Source organism: Cyprinodon variegatus, unplaced genomic scaffold (assembly GCF_000732505.1).
Source record: "Cyprinodon variegatus isolate N-32 unplaced genomic scaffold, C_variegatus-1.0 Scaffold196, whole genome shotgun sequence".
Classification (NCBI taxonomy): domain Eukaryota; kingdom Metazoa; phylum Chordata; class Actinopteri; order Cyprinodontiformes; family Cyprinodontidae; genus Cyprinodon; species Cyprinodon variegatus.
The window spans coordinates 1,082,929-1,097,974 of NW_015150649.1; the positions used below are offsets into that span (position 1 = coordinate 1,082,929).

General features: G+C 38.4%; 2 protein-coding genes across 2 annotated transcripts in view; both read left to right on the forward strand.

Annotated features, from left to right (window-relative positions):
* Positions 1 to 3,102, forward strand: part of LOC107087824 (partitioning defective 6 homolog gamma-like) — a 44,445-nt gene extending 41,343 nt beyond the window's left edge. The window contains exon 3 of the mRNA XM_015379604.1: positions 1,522 to 3,102. Coding sequence (XP_015235090.1) covers positions 1,522 to 2,627 — 1,106 coding nt within the window. The 3' untranslated portion in view covers positions 2,628 to 3,102. The remainder of the gene's footprint in view (positions 1 to 1,521) is intronic.
* A 4,388-nt stretch (positions 3,103 to 7,490) lies between these two features.
* On the forward strand, positions 7,491 to 14,594 carry LOC107087826 (biogenesis of lysosome-related organelles complex 1 subunit 4-like). The gene is made up of 5 exons (XM_015379607.1): positions 7,491 to 7,888; positions 10,159 to 10,230; positions 10,311 to 10,412; positions 13,360 to 13,494; positions 13,626 to 14,594. Exons 1-5 carry the CDS (start codon positions 7,562 to 7,564, stop codon positions 13,722 to 13,724), a joined length of 735 nt encoding a protein of 244 aa, XP_015235093.1. The 5' UTR covers positions 7,491 to 7,561; the 3' UTR covers positions 13,725 to 14,594.
* The last annotated feature ends 452 nt before the right edge of the window (positions 14,595 to 15,046 follow it).

The window sequence follows — 15,046 nt, forward strand, 5'->3', positions numbered from 1 at the left end:
TTCCCACTTTACACCCTCATCTGTTTGCATTTCTTGGTCTTGGATGCCTTCACACTTTTATAGTGTATACATCAGAATCAAAATTACTTTATTAACCCCTTGCGGTAAATTATTTTCTTTCAGTGCAAACGTTTAAAGGTTGACGCCGTTTAATGGAGAGAAAAATGAGATTGTACATACAAATAAGATAAGGATAAGAATAAAATAAGATATATTGAGTGTACAATACATTTAGTCTCCACTTGGTCTCAGACTTTCACCTTAAACTACAAAATCAAATGTTTAACCTTGTGTTTCTAACTAAATGTGCAGCAGATTAATAGCATAGCCTTTTGAGGACAGACTGTTGACTCCCACAGGCTGCCTTTTGCTTCTGCCTTGCACCACAAGCACGCAACAAATTCCCTCAAACCCTTTATACACTTTTCCCCATTTTTCCATCATTAGGCATATTCTTGCTTAGTTGACAAGTTGCCAAAAGGAGAGGTTGAGGAGAAGACATCAGGGCTTTTTAATCTGCTCTAGAATGTAAGAGGAGGATGAGGGGGAGTAAAAGCTGGCCTAAGGGTTTTTTTGTTTGTTAGTATAAAGGGCCTGAAATTGATTTCCTGGTGTTAATATTAAAAAGGAAAAGTCCAACTTTGATAAATAAGTAAAGCTAGAAAGGGCAAATGTGACTCATGGATGTCTCCCGCTGGGAGACCTTCACTTCCTGTCAGATTCTGGTTTACCAGGTCCAGATTTCCTGCCTGTCAGATAGAAGAGAAGATCAGACAGATGCAAAGTTGTTTTTTAGGTGCAAGGACTATTTTTCTTTCCATCTAGCTTTGGGTTCCCATTACTCACAAGTAAATTATATATATTTAGCTTTTGGATAACCTTTAGAATAGACTCATCTCTGAAAGCTTGTTTGTTTTACTTACATCAGTCACTTTGTTATCTTGAGGAAGTGACTTGAGCATTCAATCTGTGATCTTGTCCTCTACGATGGCCTTTATTGTTTCACAGAGCGAAACACAAAGCAGTAACTCAGATTACCACAACTTTTTTCATTCTGTTAAACTGTCCTGTATTCCTTCTGGGTCCTGACTGATAGCTGGTCTGCTTGCCTGACGGATGGTGCATGTATGTGCCTATGTGCCGGAGCGCAAGTATGTAGAGTGCATGCAGCTGCTGACTGGTTACAGTGGGGTGGATCACCCTCTCTGTCAGCAGAGGAATGCTCTCCAGCACTTTTGAAACACGTGTTGTTGATTTTATTTTTCATGTCCCCCTTCACTGGTTGATTACATTCACCTGATAATTTGTCAGGTGGTCCAGCTTAAAAATCTATTGTTTAGTGATATTGTTCTCTTCTACAGAGTCATTTAGGAAAGTGGTTATGAAAAACAAGTTGAGAAGCGTGCACCATCCAGCTAATGGTGTATAATGGTGTATAATGCTATATAATGGTGTATAATGCTATATAATGGTGTATAATGGTATATAATTATTCCTTTGTCCTCTTTTTGTTGTTTGCAGAGGAGGTTGACTACGCCACCTTTGGTACCAACACCTTAACCCGTAGGAAGAAGGCAGTGGTGGCCTTGCGCAACAGCGACATCAACCGTAAGCGTCCCCGCGTCCCCATCGGCATGCCACAGGACTTCCGTCCCGTCTCTTCCATCATCGACGTGGACATCCTCCCAGAGTCCCACCGCCGCGTCCGGCTTTATCGCCACGGCTCGGACAAACCCCTGGGATTCTACATCCGGGATGGGACCAGCGTTCGCGTGACTCCTCACGGGCTGGAGAAGGTTCCGGGCATCTTCATATCCCGGATGGTGCCTGGAGGTTTGGCAGAGAGCACTGGGCTGCTGGCGGTTAACGATGAGGTGCTGGAGGTGAACGGCATCGAGGTGACAGGGAAGTCTTTGGATCAGGTCACAGACATGATGATTGCTAACAGCCACAACCTGATCGTCACAGTCAAGCCGGTAAACCAGCGGAACAACGTGGTGCGCAGCAGCAGAATCTCTGGCAGCTCAGGCCAGTCGTCGGACAGCAGCGGCTCGATCGGCAATCCGAGTTTGTCTGTGGCCTTGCCACGCGAGGCCTCCTCCGCAGTGCATCACAGTTACCACGATGACCTAGAAAGCGACGAAGATACAGATATCGTCATAGAAAGCAGCCTCAAGCGGCCTTCCCTGCGTTCCAACACCTCGATGGCTTCCAGCGTGTCCCGCACACAACAGCAGACTCCAACAATGCCGGCAGGTCCAGCGGCTCCTCCGAGTCCTCCCTCACGTCCTGCGTCAGTGGTCTCCACCACCTCATTCCGGTCCCAGACTAGTCTCAACGGAGGGTCCCACCACCAGCACCACCACACACATCAACAACAACAGCAGCAGCCACCAGCCATCAGCTTGAGCCACCAGTTGCACAGAGACCTAAACCTTAAACACAACCAGCAGTCCAAACACAGCGAGCTGCACACGCGGCCGCCTCATCACAGTAGCAACCCAGCGCTCCGGCACAGCAACGGCAGCCTGCACAAAATCCTCAGCTCTCTGAAAACGGACCCACGCCACAGCCTCACTCTGCCCAAAGGAGGGGTGGAGGAGGATGGCACCGTCATTACCCTATAATAATTACTGATAAGGAAGCATAAACATCCTGGCTGCTCAGAGACTATACAGGAACAGTCAGATACACACCAGCACAGACTTTCTCTGTCAGATCCTAACTGTGGAGCCTCTGGGTTTCTTATAAGACAATAGGAAGTTTACAACAATGATACTGTATATAAATCTTGTATTTTTAAAGTTTGTCTTATGTTCATAAATGTGTATGTTCTTTATATGAATCACAAAAAATGACTTTTTATATAATCATCTGTAGGTTAGAGCTCTGAATGTACCTGCAGCCTGGTATCTTCTACTGGTGTCCACCTTTTAAAACCTACTTTTATTCTCATCACAGGGACCAATGTGGGGTTTCTTATGGAGGTTTTTAAAGAGTAAAACTATATTTCTTATATTCCTATAAATGATCTGTAGAGCTTGTTTTTTATTAGGTCTTTTATGCAACAATGATTGTGATCAAATCTTTGTATCTGTTTAAATAAATTATTTTCTCTTCGAAATTAGATGTGATAAGTCAGATATTTTAATTTAAAACCAATTTCCTGTATGATAAACGTATGGATATACATGATAAAAATGAGTTTCTTCAAGCAGAACTTTTTATATGCATAGGATGCACACAGTTAGGACATTGTCTGCTTTTGTTGCAACCATTACATCAAGCTTTGCCTGTAATTTTGGGGCTACAGGCAGGGAAAAAAAAGAAAATTATGGAAGTATGATTAGGTATCTTGAAAGGTTTGAGAAAAAAATCTTATTTCCACTGAGCAGTTTAAGTTAATGAACCAAACTCAAATCTATCTGTATCATTTAGCACATCATCCATCTATATGCAAATCTGTCCTTCATCAAACTTCATGCATTATCTGCATTCAGTTGAGTAATCAACAGTTATTTTGCTTTATAATGTTTATGTTTACCATCATTTAATAACCTGGTAGCTAAGGGTGCTTTTAGGAGTTTTTTTTTTTTTTTTTTTCCTTTTACAAAATTTAATTCCATTGAATCTAAAACTGCCACTTGAGTTCTGAATAGAGCATATTGACTGATACTGAAGGCTTTTCATCTTAAATTGTGATATATTTATATTTTGTAGTTTAGGCTTAATTGCTGCTCTGACTCAACAATGGCATGTTTTAGATTCTGTCTACTCCAATTAGCAATCAAATAATAAATAAGTTGCCATTTATTTAAAGAATTGATTGTTTCAGCCCTATGTTCAGTCCATTCATCCATTTATCATCCCACCTGTTCATGGATTGGTTGATCTATTCACACATCAGTCTATCTAACCACGTGTCCTGTTCATTTCTGTCTATCCATTCATTCTTCAATTTTACTACTTTCATCCATCAGTCCATCCACATTGTTCTCTTTTGGGTACATCAGAGTATATACAAATTAAAGAAGTGGTATATAGTATCAAATAAAATGGTGTACAGAGTATTTACATTAGAAGGCTCAGTAATTCGCAAACTGGAATAATCATGACATCTTATTTTTCAATAGAAAAAGAAAGGAGACATTTTTGTAGACTTGGACCTAGACTAAATTTTTATCTAACCCTTGGGATTACTCCTTGTGGGAAATTCTGGTTCCAGTAGCTTATATAGAGTGCCATTAAAGATCAAAATATGACAGACGGTATAAAAAGAGTGTATATATTACCAAAAGAGCATAAAAACGAAAAAAGTTGTAATGTCCTGGAATATGTTTTCCTTTAATAAAAAAATATCTACACACTAGAGAGCTAAGGGAAGACTACATAGTAGTTGACTTGGGTTATTGCACTTGCACTGCAGAAATGTACTGACCATATATATAAGGTAAAATTATACAGACTACAAAGTAGTTGACTTGGGTTATTGCACTTGTACTGCTGAGATGTACTTCTGCAATTGAAAAATTGGGCACCAAATAGACAGAAATGTGGAAAATTCACTGGAGAAGTATTTTGATAGGAAATATGTAGTTTCCCCTCCTTATTAAGGTAGATTTAGGTGAACTCCAGCTAAATTGATTTAAATTATTTAAGGTGACGCACATTTGTTGTGCATCAGCAGCATTTATAACCAGGGTTTTGGCAGCAGGCAACCTTCATCAAGGAATGCAGCCTTATTCAGCATTGAGGCCCTGCAGCAGCAGCAAAGAGTGTCTCACCTCTCTGCTAATGAATGTTTGCCCACAGTGTTTACCCAGGATGCCGCACCAATCAACCAGCTAACTGATCCTTTACGTTGGGTTAATCTTTGCCGCCACTCTCCAGATTTTAGGGTAAGTGGGGGAGCTGAAATGCTAATAAACAGGATCATTGTATAAACGGTGGAAGAGTACACATAGGTGATTCTGAGACTGCAAAGTTTAGGACTTAATTGCAACAAAATAAATGGGTAATTTAAATAACTAAATCATACTAAATATAACCATATGTTGTAAATTGCTTTTTAAAAGAATGTTTAAAAATTGAAATGATGAAGTAGAAAGAAGTTAATTTGAGGTGCAAAACAATTTTTCCCAATTGAAAGCTATCATTTATCGTTTTTATTTTTTAGAGATAAAAAGGTTTATGTATTGATAAGTTATTAGTTGGTGGCGACAAAAGACCAACACTGCTGGCCATGCTGTTACCCTGACTGCCATCTGCTGGCGGTAAATGCATTGACATCTTCAGAGGTGAGTGTCTACTGTATATCCCTGCAAAATGTACCTTTTACTGAAGCTGCTGGGAAAAGTTGTTGCTTGAGAAAGAAAAACAGGAGAATACTTAAAGATTGTACTCAAGTAAAAGTAAGTAGTCATCATCCAAAAAAATTACTCTAGGAAGATCTCAAAAATATTTGGTAAAAGGGCCACTTAAGTACTTGTTGGACCATCATAATGTATTTATTGTTTAGAAATTGTGCAGTCAGACAAGTTACATGATTGTGAAATAAGAAATCCCTGCAGGAGAAATACTTCTTTAAATCAATTTTCAATATAAAACTTATAATTCTATCAAAGTCAATCATTACTGTAATCAGTGTATGGGGCAACAGTGGCGTTTGATGTAGGAGTTTGCCCTGAAATCGAAGGGATGACGGTTCAAGCCCCGACTCCGACTTTCAGTGTCGTTGTGTCCTTGGGCAAGACACTTCACCTGCATCATCTACTTATGGTGGTGAGAGGGCCCGGTGGCGCCAGTGTATGGCAGCCCCAGTGAGCTGCCATACAGTGAGCCCCAGGGCAGCTGTGGCTACAATGTAGCTTGCCACCAACAGTGTGTGAATGGGTGAATGAATGTAGTGTAAAGTGCTTTGGTCAAGTCTCCTAACTTGAATAAAGGCGCTATATAAGTACATGCCATTTACCATTTATGTAATTAAGAGCAGTGGAAAGAAGTTCCACTGTTTACTGTAAATGGCTCAATTAACTCAGTGGACAGAGAAGAGATTCTTCTCAACAACAATCGTCAAGTAAAAGAAGTACAGTACAATAGTACTACTAAAAGTACTTTACTCAAGTAGGCCCAGATGTAAATGCTACCAGGGGTGGAGCTAGATGAGGGGCCAGAGGTGGCCATGGCCACCCTTAGCCAATCATCTACCATTTTTTTCTCTCAAGTAGAACATTCAAAACATTTTAATGTTATATATATTAACAATTACTTGACAACAAAAACACTGTTGTTTAGTATGCACATCAATATACCTACATTAGAGATGATTAGTATAGAATTCATGCTCTTTCAGAGCTAGATTTTGTGTTATATGCCATAAAGAGAAAATGATATGCCTCTGCAAGTCATCTAGGAGTTTTCAGTGAAACCATAGATAAAAATAATCATAGAAAAACCTATTAAATTATAAATTTATGTAGATATTAGTACTTGTAAATATCAATTTAATGTAGAATAATATTTAGAAAAGTAGGTAAGTAATGATGATGGAAAAGATGTTCCCTCCAGAACTCAATCCTCAAAGAATTTTATCCAATATAGCTTTTATCTAGATGGGTGTTTAAATATATGCATCTATTTGTTAGCAAATCCTGTAGGAAATTATAGTTTGTCTTTATTCAGGAATATGGAAGGTGTGCTTGTTCCTGTTGGAACAGTGTAGATTGACCCTGAGGTTCTGGTGCCTATCCACTATTGTCCCTCCCTCAGTATACATTGGTTATTGCCTGGCCATCCTTATAGATATTTTCTAGCTATGCCTCCAAATGGTAGTACCCACAGTAGTACCCGCTGAAGTAGGTTGCAACCTAAGTGGAAAAAAAATTATTTTTAATAATTATTATTAAATATATATAAATTCTATATAAAGGTCGTTGGAAAACAGAAAGTTGTTCATTACTAATTTAAGTTTCCTAGAAACCGATAAAGCAAAAATAAGTTAAATTGGGAACATTATATGGGCCACTGTTTTTTTTTCTTTCTGTTTGTTATGTTTTTAAGGATTAAAACTTAACGTGAGATTTATCTTAGTTTTTGATTATTAAAAAAAATGAATTTTCAAGTTTTTTTTCATTGTGTCATTTTTTAGGGTCTGTCTGCTAAGAGCTATGCACATGCGGACAAATTGTCGACATTTAAATTCAACATTTTTTTCTGATATAGGACTGGTTTGGGCCTTTTTTTTATGTGTGTTTTTTTAATTATGATACTGCGTTTTTTTAACATGGAGTGTGAGAAATTGGAGCCTTTTTTTTCTTCCTCATGTGGTTCGCACTCCTTACCAGTTGGTGGCGGTAATACTCACCGAACGTTTTTGTCAACCGCCAAAAAAAATCTAGAAGAAGAAGAAATTGAAGGCGCAACCATAGATATCCAGGCGCAACATGATCGTTTGTCTTTCGCGAGCTTCCGTCCACTATGTATCACACGTGACCCAGTCAGTTGACAGCACTGCAAAACACGACTGTTGATCAGGAAAAGAAAGAAAGAAAAGACAGGAGCCATGGACCATCGGGTGGACAGAGTGGGCCTGTTGTCTCCTCTGGAGGAATCCAGTGCGGAGATCAGCAGGGATAGCGGCATCGTGTCCCAGAGCGCCAGCAGCCTGTCCATGCTCAGCGAGCTCTCCAGCAGTGGCACCGTGTCCCAGAGCCCCAGCTTCGGAGCAGCCGCCGCGGCTAATGTTGTTTCCAGGAGCCCGAGCCTGAACCGGGCAGCGACAGAGGACGGGCCTGCCGACCCGCTGCACCATCCGGAGCAAGACGAGGAAGTCCTGAGACAAACTGCGCTCCAGTACTCCTCCTACATCAGAGCCACGGCAGGAGAAGAGGTCTGTTCTATCAGATTATCACAACATGGAGACTTCAGCCAGCTTAGTGTTTCTACGATTGTTTATAACCATGCTGTTGGTTGGTCACTTCTGAACACCACTATCTGAAATTTGCTGTTTACAATCTTGACCTATTAATGTGATCACAGCTCTCACAGTGTGGGAGTTGCTGATCATTTCCAGCTTTGTCACCCCTGACATGGGACATTAACTGGATAGGCATGACCCTAGGATTGTTATGCTCAGACAGGAGAACAGATGGACAAAGGCTGCTGTGTCCTCAGCTTGATTTACCCTGAATTTCCTTGTGTAAATTGGAGACTTCACGTCGTTTCTAGATAAGCTTTAAAGAAGAAGTTGATCAGTTTATATTGCAAAAGTATTTAAGTTCCCTTGAACTCTGCAGCACGTTTCACAATAAACTATAACTAACTTACCTCAGTGGGTTTTGTTGGAGTCATTTAACAAAACAATGTGGACACAATTTTTAAGGCTTTTTCTGCTAATTAAACTCTAAAAAGTATGGTATTAATTTATATCCAGTGCCGCTGAAAGTAAACTATCTTAAAATAAGTATTTAAATACAGCTGTTAACCCCCCACTTGGGTTCCTGAGAAACATCCTTTGCCAGCGCCCAACCACCAACCAACCCCCGCAGTTATAACCTAATCAGAAATCCATTATCTATCCCACTAGAGCCACTTCTATGGAAAAAAAACATGCTGTAAAATGATCCATATATTGAAGTTCGTATCACAGTCAACAATGAGCAGAAAGCTGCCTGCATGTCCTTTTTAATATGATCAGACTCTAAATGTGTTATCATAATTCTGAGTTTTTATTCATCATCCCTCTACTGTGGATTCCATACATATACATGTGGAAAGAATTGTCGTATAATGAAAGGCAAACTCACAATGGTCACAGAAATACAGCACCGCTTCCACCATGTGCACCTGCTGTCTCTCCAGAAATAGCTTGAATCATCCATCCATGGTGCCTATCTTCAGATAGGGTGTCTAAAGAGGCGGGTTACACCCTGGACAGGTTGACAGTCCATCTCAGGGAAACACGGAGACAAACAGGACAAACAACCACTCGCACACACACTCACACCTATTGAGAAGTTAGAGAAGCCAGTTAACCTAACAGTCATGTTTTTGGACTGTGGGAGGAAGCCAGAGTACCTGGAAGGAAACCACACATGCACGGGGTCATCATGCAAACTCCATGCAGAGAGACCCCGGGCAGGTAATCGAAACAGGACCCTTCTTGCTGCAAGGCAGCAGTGCTACCAACTGCAGCAGTGTGCAGCCCTGAATCAGACCAACTATATAAAATTACAAATGAAAATCAGACATTGCTTTTCAACCAAGCTTCAACAGAATGATTAAAAAAAATGAGAACGGGCTGAAAACAATGTGACCATAGGGACATATTTCAGGGTTTTTTTTATTGAGAAATTATATATACATAATATACAGGAAAATATATATACAATATTTATAGAAGAAGCGACATTCATATTAATGTAATTTCAAGTATACAGTAAATAAAAGGAAGTAGATTTGCAAAAGCAATGTTGTGAGGGCTTAAAGGTTTGAGATTAATTTGGTATTTGATTTAAATGAAGGGATCAGTTTCCGGTATATGTGTGACAATGGAGGATTAGTTTGTTTATTGTTGACCTGATTTGCAGATTGTATGTACTTCTTTATTTCAGTATCTAATGCGAGTAAAGGTTTAGTAAAATTAAATTTACTTTTATGAATGGGATATCTGCCAAATAATATATACAGGTTAATTAGTTTTGCCAGTTCCTTCTTCTAATGTTTGCTAATTGGCATCAAAGGTGAGTAAGGTCAATATAAACCCCACCATTGTTCTCTCGAGGCCCTATTGACATGACTAGGAACTGAAAGATCGATATTATGATTAATCACAAAATGTATTTTTTTTCCCACACCCCTACTCAGTATTCTTAGCCGGTAGCCAGAAGGGGATCACTGTCTGGGGCAGATGGTTGTTGTGGCGAAGAAGACATTGAAGGTGTGAAGCAAGTTATGCTAAACCTTCATTTTAATATATCATCAGAGCTACATTGATAGAAGATAAGTTATGGATGAATAAAGATAATCAACTCTCTGATATATAAATATAGATATCAGAATCGGCTTTTGAAAACCTAAATACCGGTATTCAACTTATGGCTTTGCTTATTTTTTAGATTTACATTACAGTTCATTCTCTTCAAACGATTTATCTTCTAGATTCTGTGCCTGGAGAAAAGCTTGGAGGAAATGCTGACAAGAGTTGACGAGTTTGTCGGGATGCTTGATATGGTAAGCATGAGAGGTCTCTGAAACACCTGAAGTAGATTAGCACCCATTTGAATGTCTGTTATGTTTTATTATCCCCCTAGATTCGCAATGATACCTCCCAAATCGTGAATGAAAATCTACCAAAAATACAACACAAAGCCGATGAGATGAGGCAAATATACAGAAGAATTGATAAGTTGGAGGTAAGTTGACATTTCAAGGATCATGCCAACATTTTTTCTGATTTAAAAGTACTTTGCCTTAGATCATGGTTTGGTCTGTGCAGAAATGATGGCAGTAGATTTATTTATTATACAATCAATACTTAGCCTAGTATACCCAAGTATTTTTCAATAAACATGTAACATAATCATGTTTTGGCCAGTAATATTTCCCCCATGTTATTGCTTGTTGAGGATTTGTTTTGGGTTCAACCAAGATTTAATATGGGCTGCTATTTTAAGTTAATGTTAATATCTGGTTTAAAATGAACTATGTTTGAAGACCCTTTAAATAGAAGAGACTATATATCCCATAATGCATGAGAAGCAGAAGAATTTCTGAGAAAAAGTTGCAGCTTTAAGCGCGGCTTTGTGGGGAAATTTTTTTTTTTCTTCCTCTTCAACTCTGTATGCTTGTTCACCCTTTTATTCACTAAAGTTTGATTGAATCAATCATTCGTTTCCTGTTTGTCTTTGGTTTAGTCAATTTTACAACAATGCTATTAGACCTGAAAAGTAGGTATAGTTGACTAATCAAAGGTCACATAGAATCTGTTTTATGTGCCAAACATATGTGACTCAACCTACTGCATGAGCTACATACTGAGGGCATCAGGTTACAGAGCTGATTGTCTCCTTCTCTACCTGGCAACAAGTAGGCATATGAGTTCTGATTGGATAAGAATTATAAACATGAATACAGTTCACATGATTATTCATTAGATGCAAGAAGACGAGTCAAATTAACCAGGGTTCCCACGGGTCCTTAAAAAGTCTTAAAAGGCATTGAATTCTTCAAAATAAAACTAAGGCCTTAATTGGTATTAAAATGTCTTAAATCAGTCTTTCGTAGGTGTTAATTAAAAAAAAAATCATAAATAGGATCATTTTTATAACGATTTATTTTTGTAATCTAAATAAAACATTATAATGTTCAATTTTTTTTTTATTTAGAAAAAATAATGGCTCGCCATTATTGGCTCCATCCTGATAGCGGAACCAATAAAAGCGTTGTTGCAGCTGGGACATTTGGGAGATGCGCCATTAACTTTTTGTCTGAGAAATATGAGCAAGTGTAAATGTAACGAAAATTGGCTATCCAGCCAAGAGTTTTCTCCATGGCTAAAACCAGGGAACATACATGAGGCACAGTGTATTTTGTGCAAGAAGCGATTCAAGCTTGGAACGATGGGAATTAAGGCAGTGGAGTCACATGCGAAGCGCGAAACACAAAGCGTCAAAATCGAGTTACCGAGAAACAGCAGGTATTTCTCAGTTTTGTTCCACCCTTGTATCTGCAACGCCTCCACTTATCACCAAATCAGACATACTAAGAAAACGATACAAAGTAAAATAGCTGCAAAAAAGACTTAGCACTGGTTTTGTTGTGGCTTTAAAACTGATTTGTTTTGTTCCCTGCTAAAACAAAGTTTGTGAATTCAGTTAAATAATTGTTAAAATATATCTGTCAGTTGTGTGTTTTTAGCTTTCTTCCTGTATGGGAAGCTTTTCAAAATTTGAAACATTAGTGCAGTGATTTATGTTAAAATAAACCTTTGGGTTAAGTTGTCGCAAGCAAGTTTTTCTTGTGTTTCTTGTGAATTTGGTCTTAAATTTTTATTTCAAGTGGCATTAAAAAGTCTTAAAAAGTCTTGAATTTAACTTGCCTTATGCTGTAGGAACCCTGATTAAAGTCATTGTTTGACTTGTCTTCTTGTTATTAAAATCTTCTCTTAATAATAAGATTCCAGTAATTTGCTGTCCATGCAATTTAAATGAAGCATGTTTTCAAATTGGATGTGCACAAGGCTGGAAACATGACATAAACTTTGTGAGCTCTCAGAAAGGGCTTAATATACTAGTTAGCATAAGCAGTGAACACACCATCACTTTCCAATTTTCCTCATTTCTAAAGCTGCAATTCACATTCAATTCTCCCCATATTTCTATAACAACTCATCCACTCCAAATCCAAACCACACAAGTTCATAGATTATGTGAAATATAATTAATTAAACACCTGGAAGAGGTATTATTATATTTTGTACTTCATAAAATTAATTAAATATCTCCTATCAAGAATATACTAGTAGATTTGACCATTCATCCCCTGTTGAATTCTGAGATTAAAGTCAGAATTCTGACTTTAATCTCAAAATTCTGACTTTAATCTCAAAATTCTGACTTTAATCTCAAAATTCTGACTTTAATCTCAGAATTCTGACTTTAATCTCAAAATTCTGACTTTAATCTCAAAATTCTGACTTTAATCTAAGAATTCTGACTTTTTTTATTGTCAGAATTCAGTCAGAATTCTTAGAAAGAATCCTCTTCCGTATTCTCTAAACATTGTGGGGATTATTGCATTCTAAGGGTTTGGTTTTGGTTTTCCCTTCTTCTGAACCTCTTTCACAAATCTTTAAATGTGCCTTAAGATGCTTTGTCTTCAGCAGTGGAGTTTTGCAGAGTGAGCTGATATTTTTTTCCTTGTCTTCCCTTTTTGTTATACAACTGGGGTTTGATACCTTTACAGATGTGAACTGGCTTTTTTCTATTTACAGTTTCATGTCACTGATATATTAAAATGCATTTACATAGAAAAATGGTGATAAGTTCAACTTATTTTACCCACTGCAGATTTGACCTTCTCTGAGAGCTTAGAAGAACCTGCAAAATCATGATCGCTGATCAACTCTTTATTTTACACAACCAACTGTTTAGATCTCATACATTTTTTGGGGAATATGGCTGTATTACTTTAATGCATACAATGTAGTTGAATTGTTAGGTTATATTTCCGTCAGTAGTCGACTTGATTTGAAGTAAAATTTAAACCTCCAGGCTAAGGGAATGTAGCCTAAGCATTAGTACTGTTTTGTTTTGTTTTCTGGATTCTGAAGTTAATCTTCTTACTGTTGTGTATTTGCAGGCCTTTGTTAAGATGGTTGGTGCAAACGTCAGTGCAATGGAGGAGCAGGTCACGCAGGCAGAGGCAGAACTCGGAACGCTACCGAGTGCTTTCAAGAAGATCCTTCGAACTATGACTGCCCCAGGTTTCCTAAATGTAAGAATTTGGTAACATAGTGGTGAATTTTGGTCTTTTGTTTTATTCGGTTAGACTGTTTTTTTTTTATAGAATATCATGGTGCTGTGTGCTCTAAAACGGATCATTCACTATTAATTATTTGCTTGTAGAAGCAGGCCAGCCCACGAAGACCAGCCCCACATCAACGCCAAGAGGTCCCCAGCGTGTTCCGAACTGATGACTATTTCTCCTCACAGCCAGACCAGTGACAGAACTGTCCAATCAAAGCCTGGTTCTAACCTCAGAGGCCTGTTATGTGAAACTATACTGACAACTGCCATCCCTCTGAGGAGGATCTATCAGTGCAAGTGGCCTCAAGAAGCAATAGTAGCTTTTCCTGAACACCTCACAGGAAGTCGTACTGCAATTTACCACAGCTTTAGGTCATTTTGTTTGAGGCAGCGACAAACACTGAACTGTAGCAACATATTTTTTTTTATAAGTGCCTACAGGGGTCTGATGTGTTCCAGGTTTGTGAAGAAAATACGATAAGATGGTTCAACTTTAACAAGACAGGAGGAGAGAGGGTATCCTCCTTGTTTAATGGTAAAGACGGTACATACGATCAAAAGGACAGAAATTGATCCCAGCCTCTTTTTCTACAAAAGAAAAAAAAACGTTACTGGTGTTTGTACAGATCTGCACGCTGAACTAATCTGTATTTATTTAGGACTAATGGCCTGTCCCTCAGCAATACTGCTGTTACCCAATTAAGCATTTAATGTCTTCCATTTCAAAATATCTGCTTTGTTTCTAGCCTTATCTACCTGGCTGTGGATAATAGTTGCTTCACTGACATGGGGCTACAACTTTAATAGCACCTTTTTTTATAGATCAAAGCACAGGCGCAAGGACAAGTGGTTGGTTTTACGTTCTTTTGCCACACTTGTAACTAAAGGCTTTGTGCCACTAACTGTGATTTATCACTACAGGAAAGTTTTATTTCATCTCAGCATGATATGATGTGCCCATTATATTTAATAAATATATATATAATTTTTTTTTTGCCAAAATAGTTGGTGCAGGTCTCCTTTTTACATGTTGACTTTGGTTTAATTTTTTTAATAACCAATAAAATGTATTCAAGTCAGATGATCTCATGTTAATTCATTCTTTTTTGCTGTCAAATATATGTGTAGCCACAAGATTTAAGATCTGTTCATTGGTTTAAGCTGCAAGCATTAAGGTTTCAACTGTCTGAGCAAACTGAGACTCCATTGAAAGAATATTAGCCACAGTTGTCAGGTAAGCTCCCTGTATTAAAATTAATCACAAGGTTCTTAATTCAATTCAGTTTATTTATATAGAGCCAATTCACAACACATGTCATCTCAAGGCACTTTACAGTTCACCAGATCATACAGTCAAATTGATTCAAAGTTTTCTATCTAAGGAAAACCAGTTGATTTCATCGACTCATGGACTGGAAGGCAATCGCTCGCAATAAGCATGCTTGTAGTGACAGTGGAGAGGAAAAACTCCCTTTCAACAGGAAGAAACCTCCAGCAGAATTAGGCTCAGTGTGAGCGGC

Excerpts from the sequence above, each read along its gene's own strand:
- LOC107087826 (XM_015379607.1), top strand. The coding sequence starts at position 7,562 with ATGGACCATCGGGTGGACAGAGTGGGCCTGTTGTCTCCTCTGGAGGAA. Across the intron at positions 10,231-10,310 it reads TTGTCGGGATGCTTGATATG|ATTCGCAATGATACCTCCCA; the intron begins GTAAGCATGAGA and ends TTATCCCCCTAG. Across the intron at positions 13,495-13,625 it reads CTGCCCCAGGTTTCCTAAAT|AAGCAGGCCAGCCCACGAAG; the intron begins GTAAGAATTTGG and ends ATTTGCTTGTAG.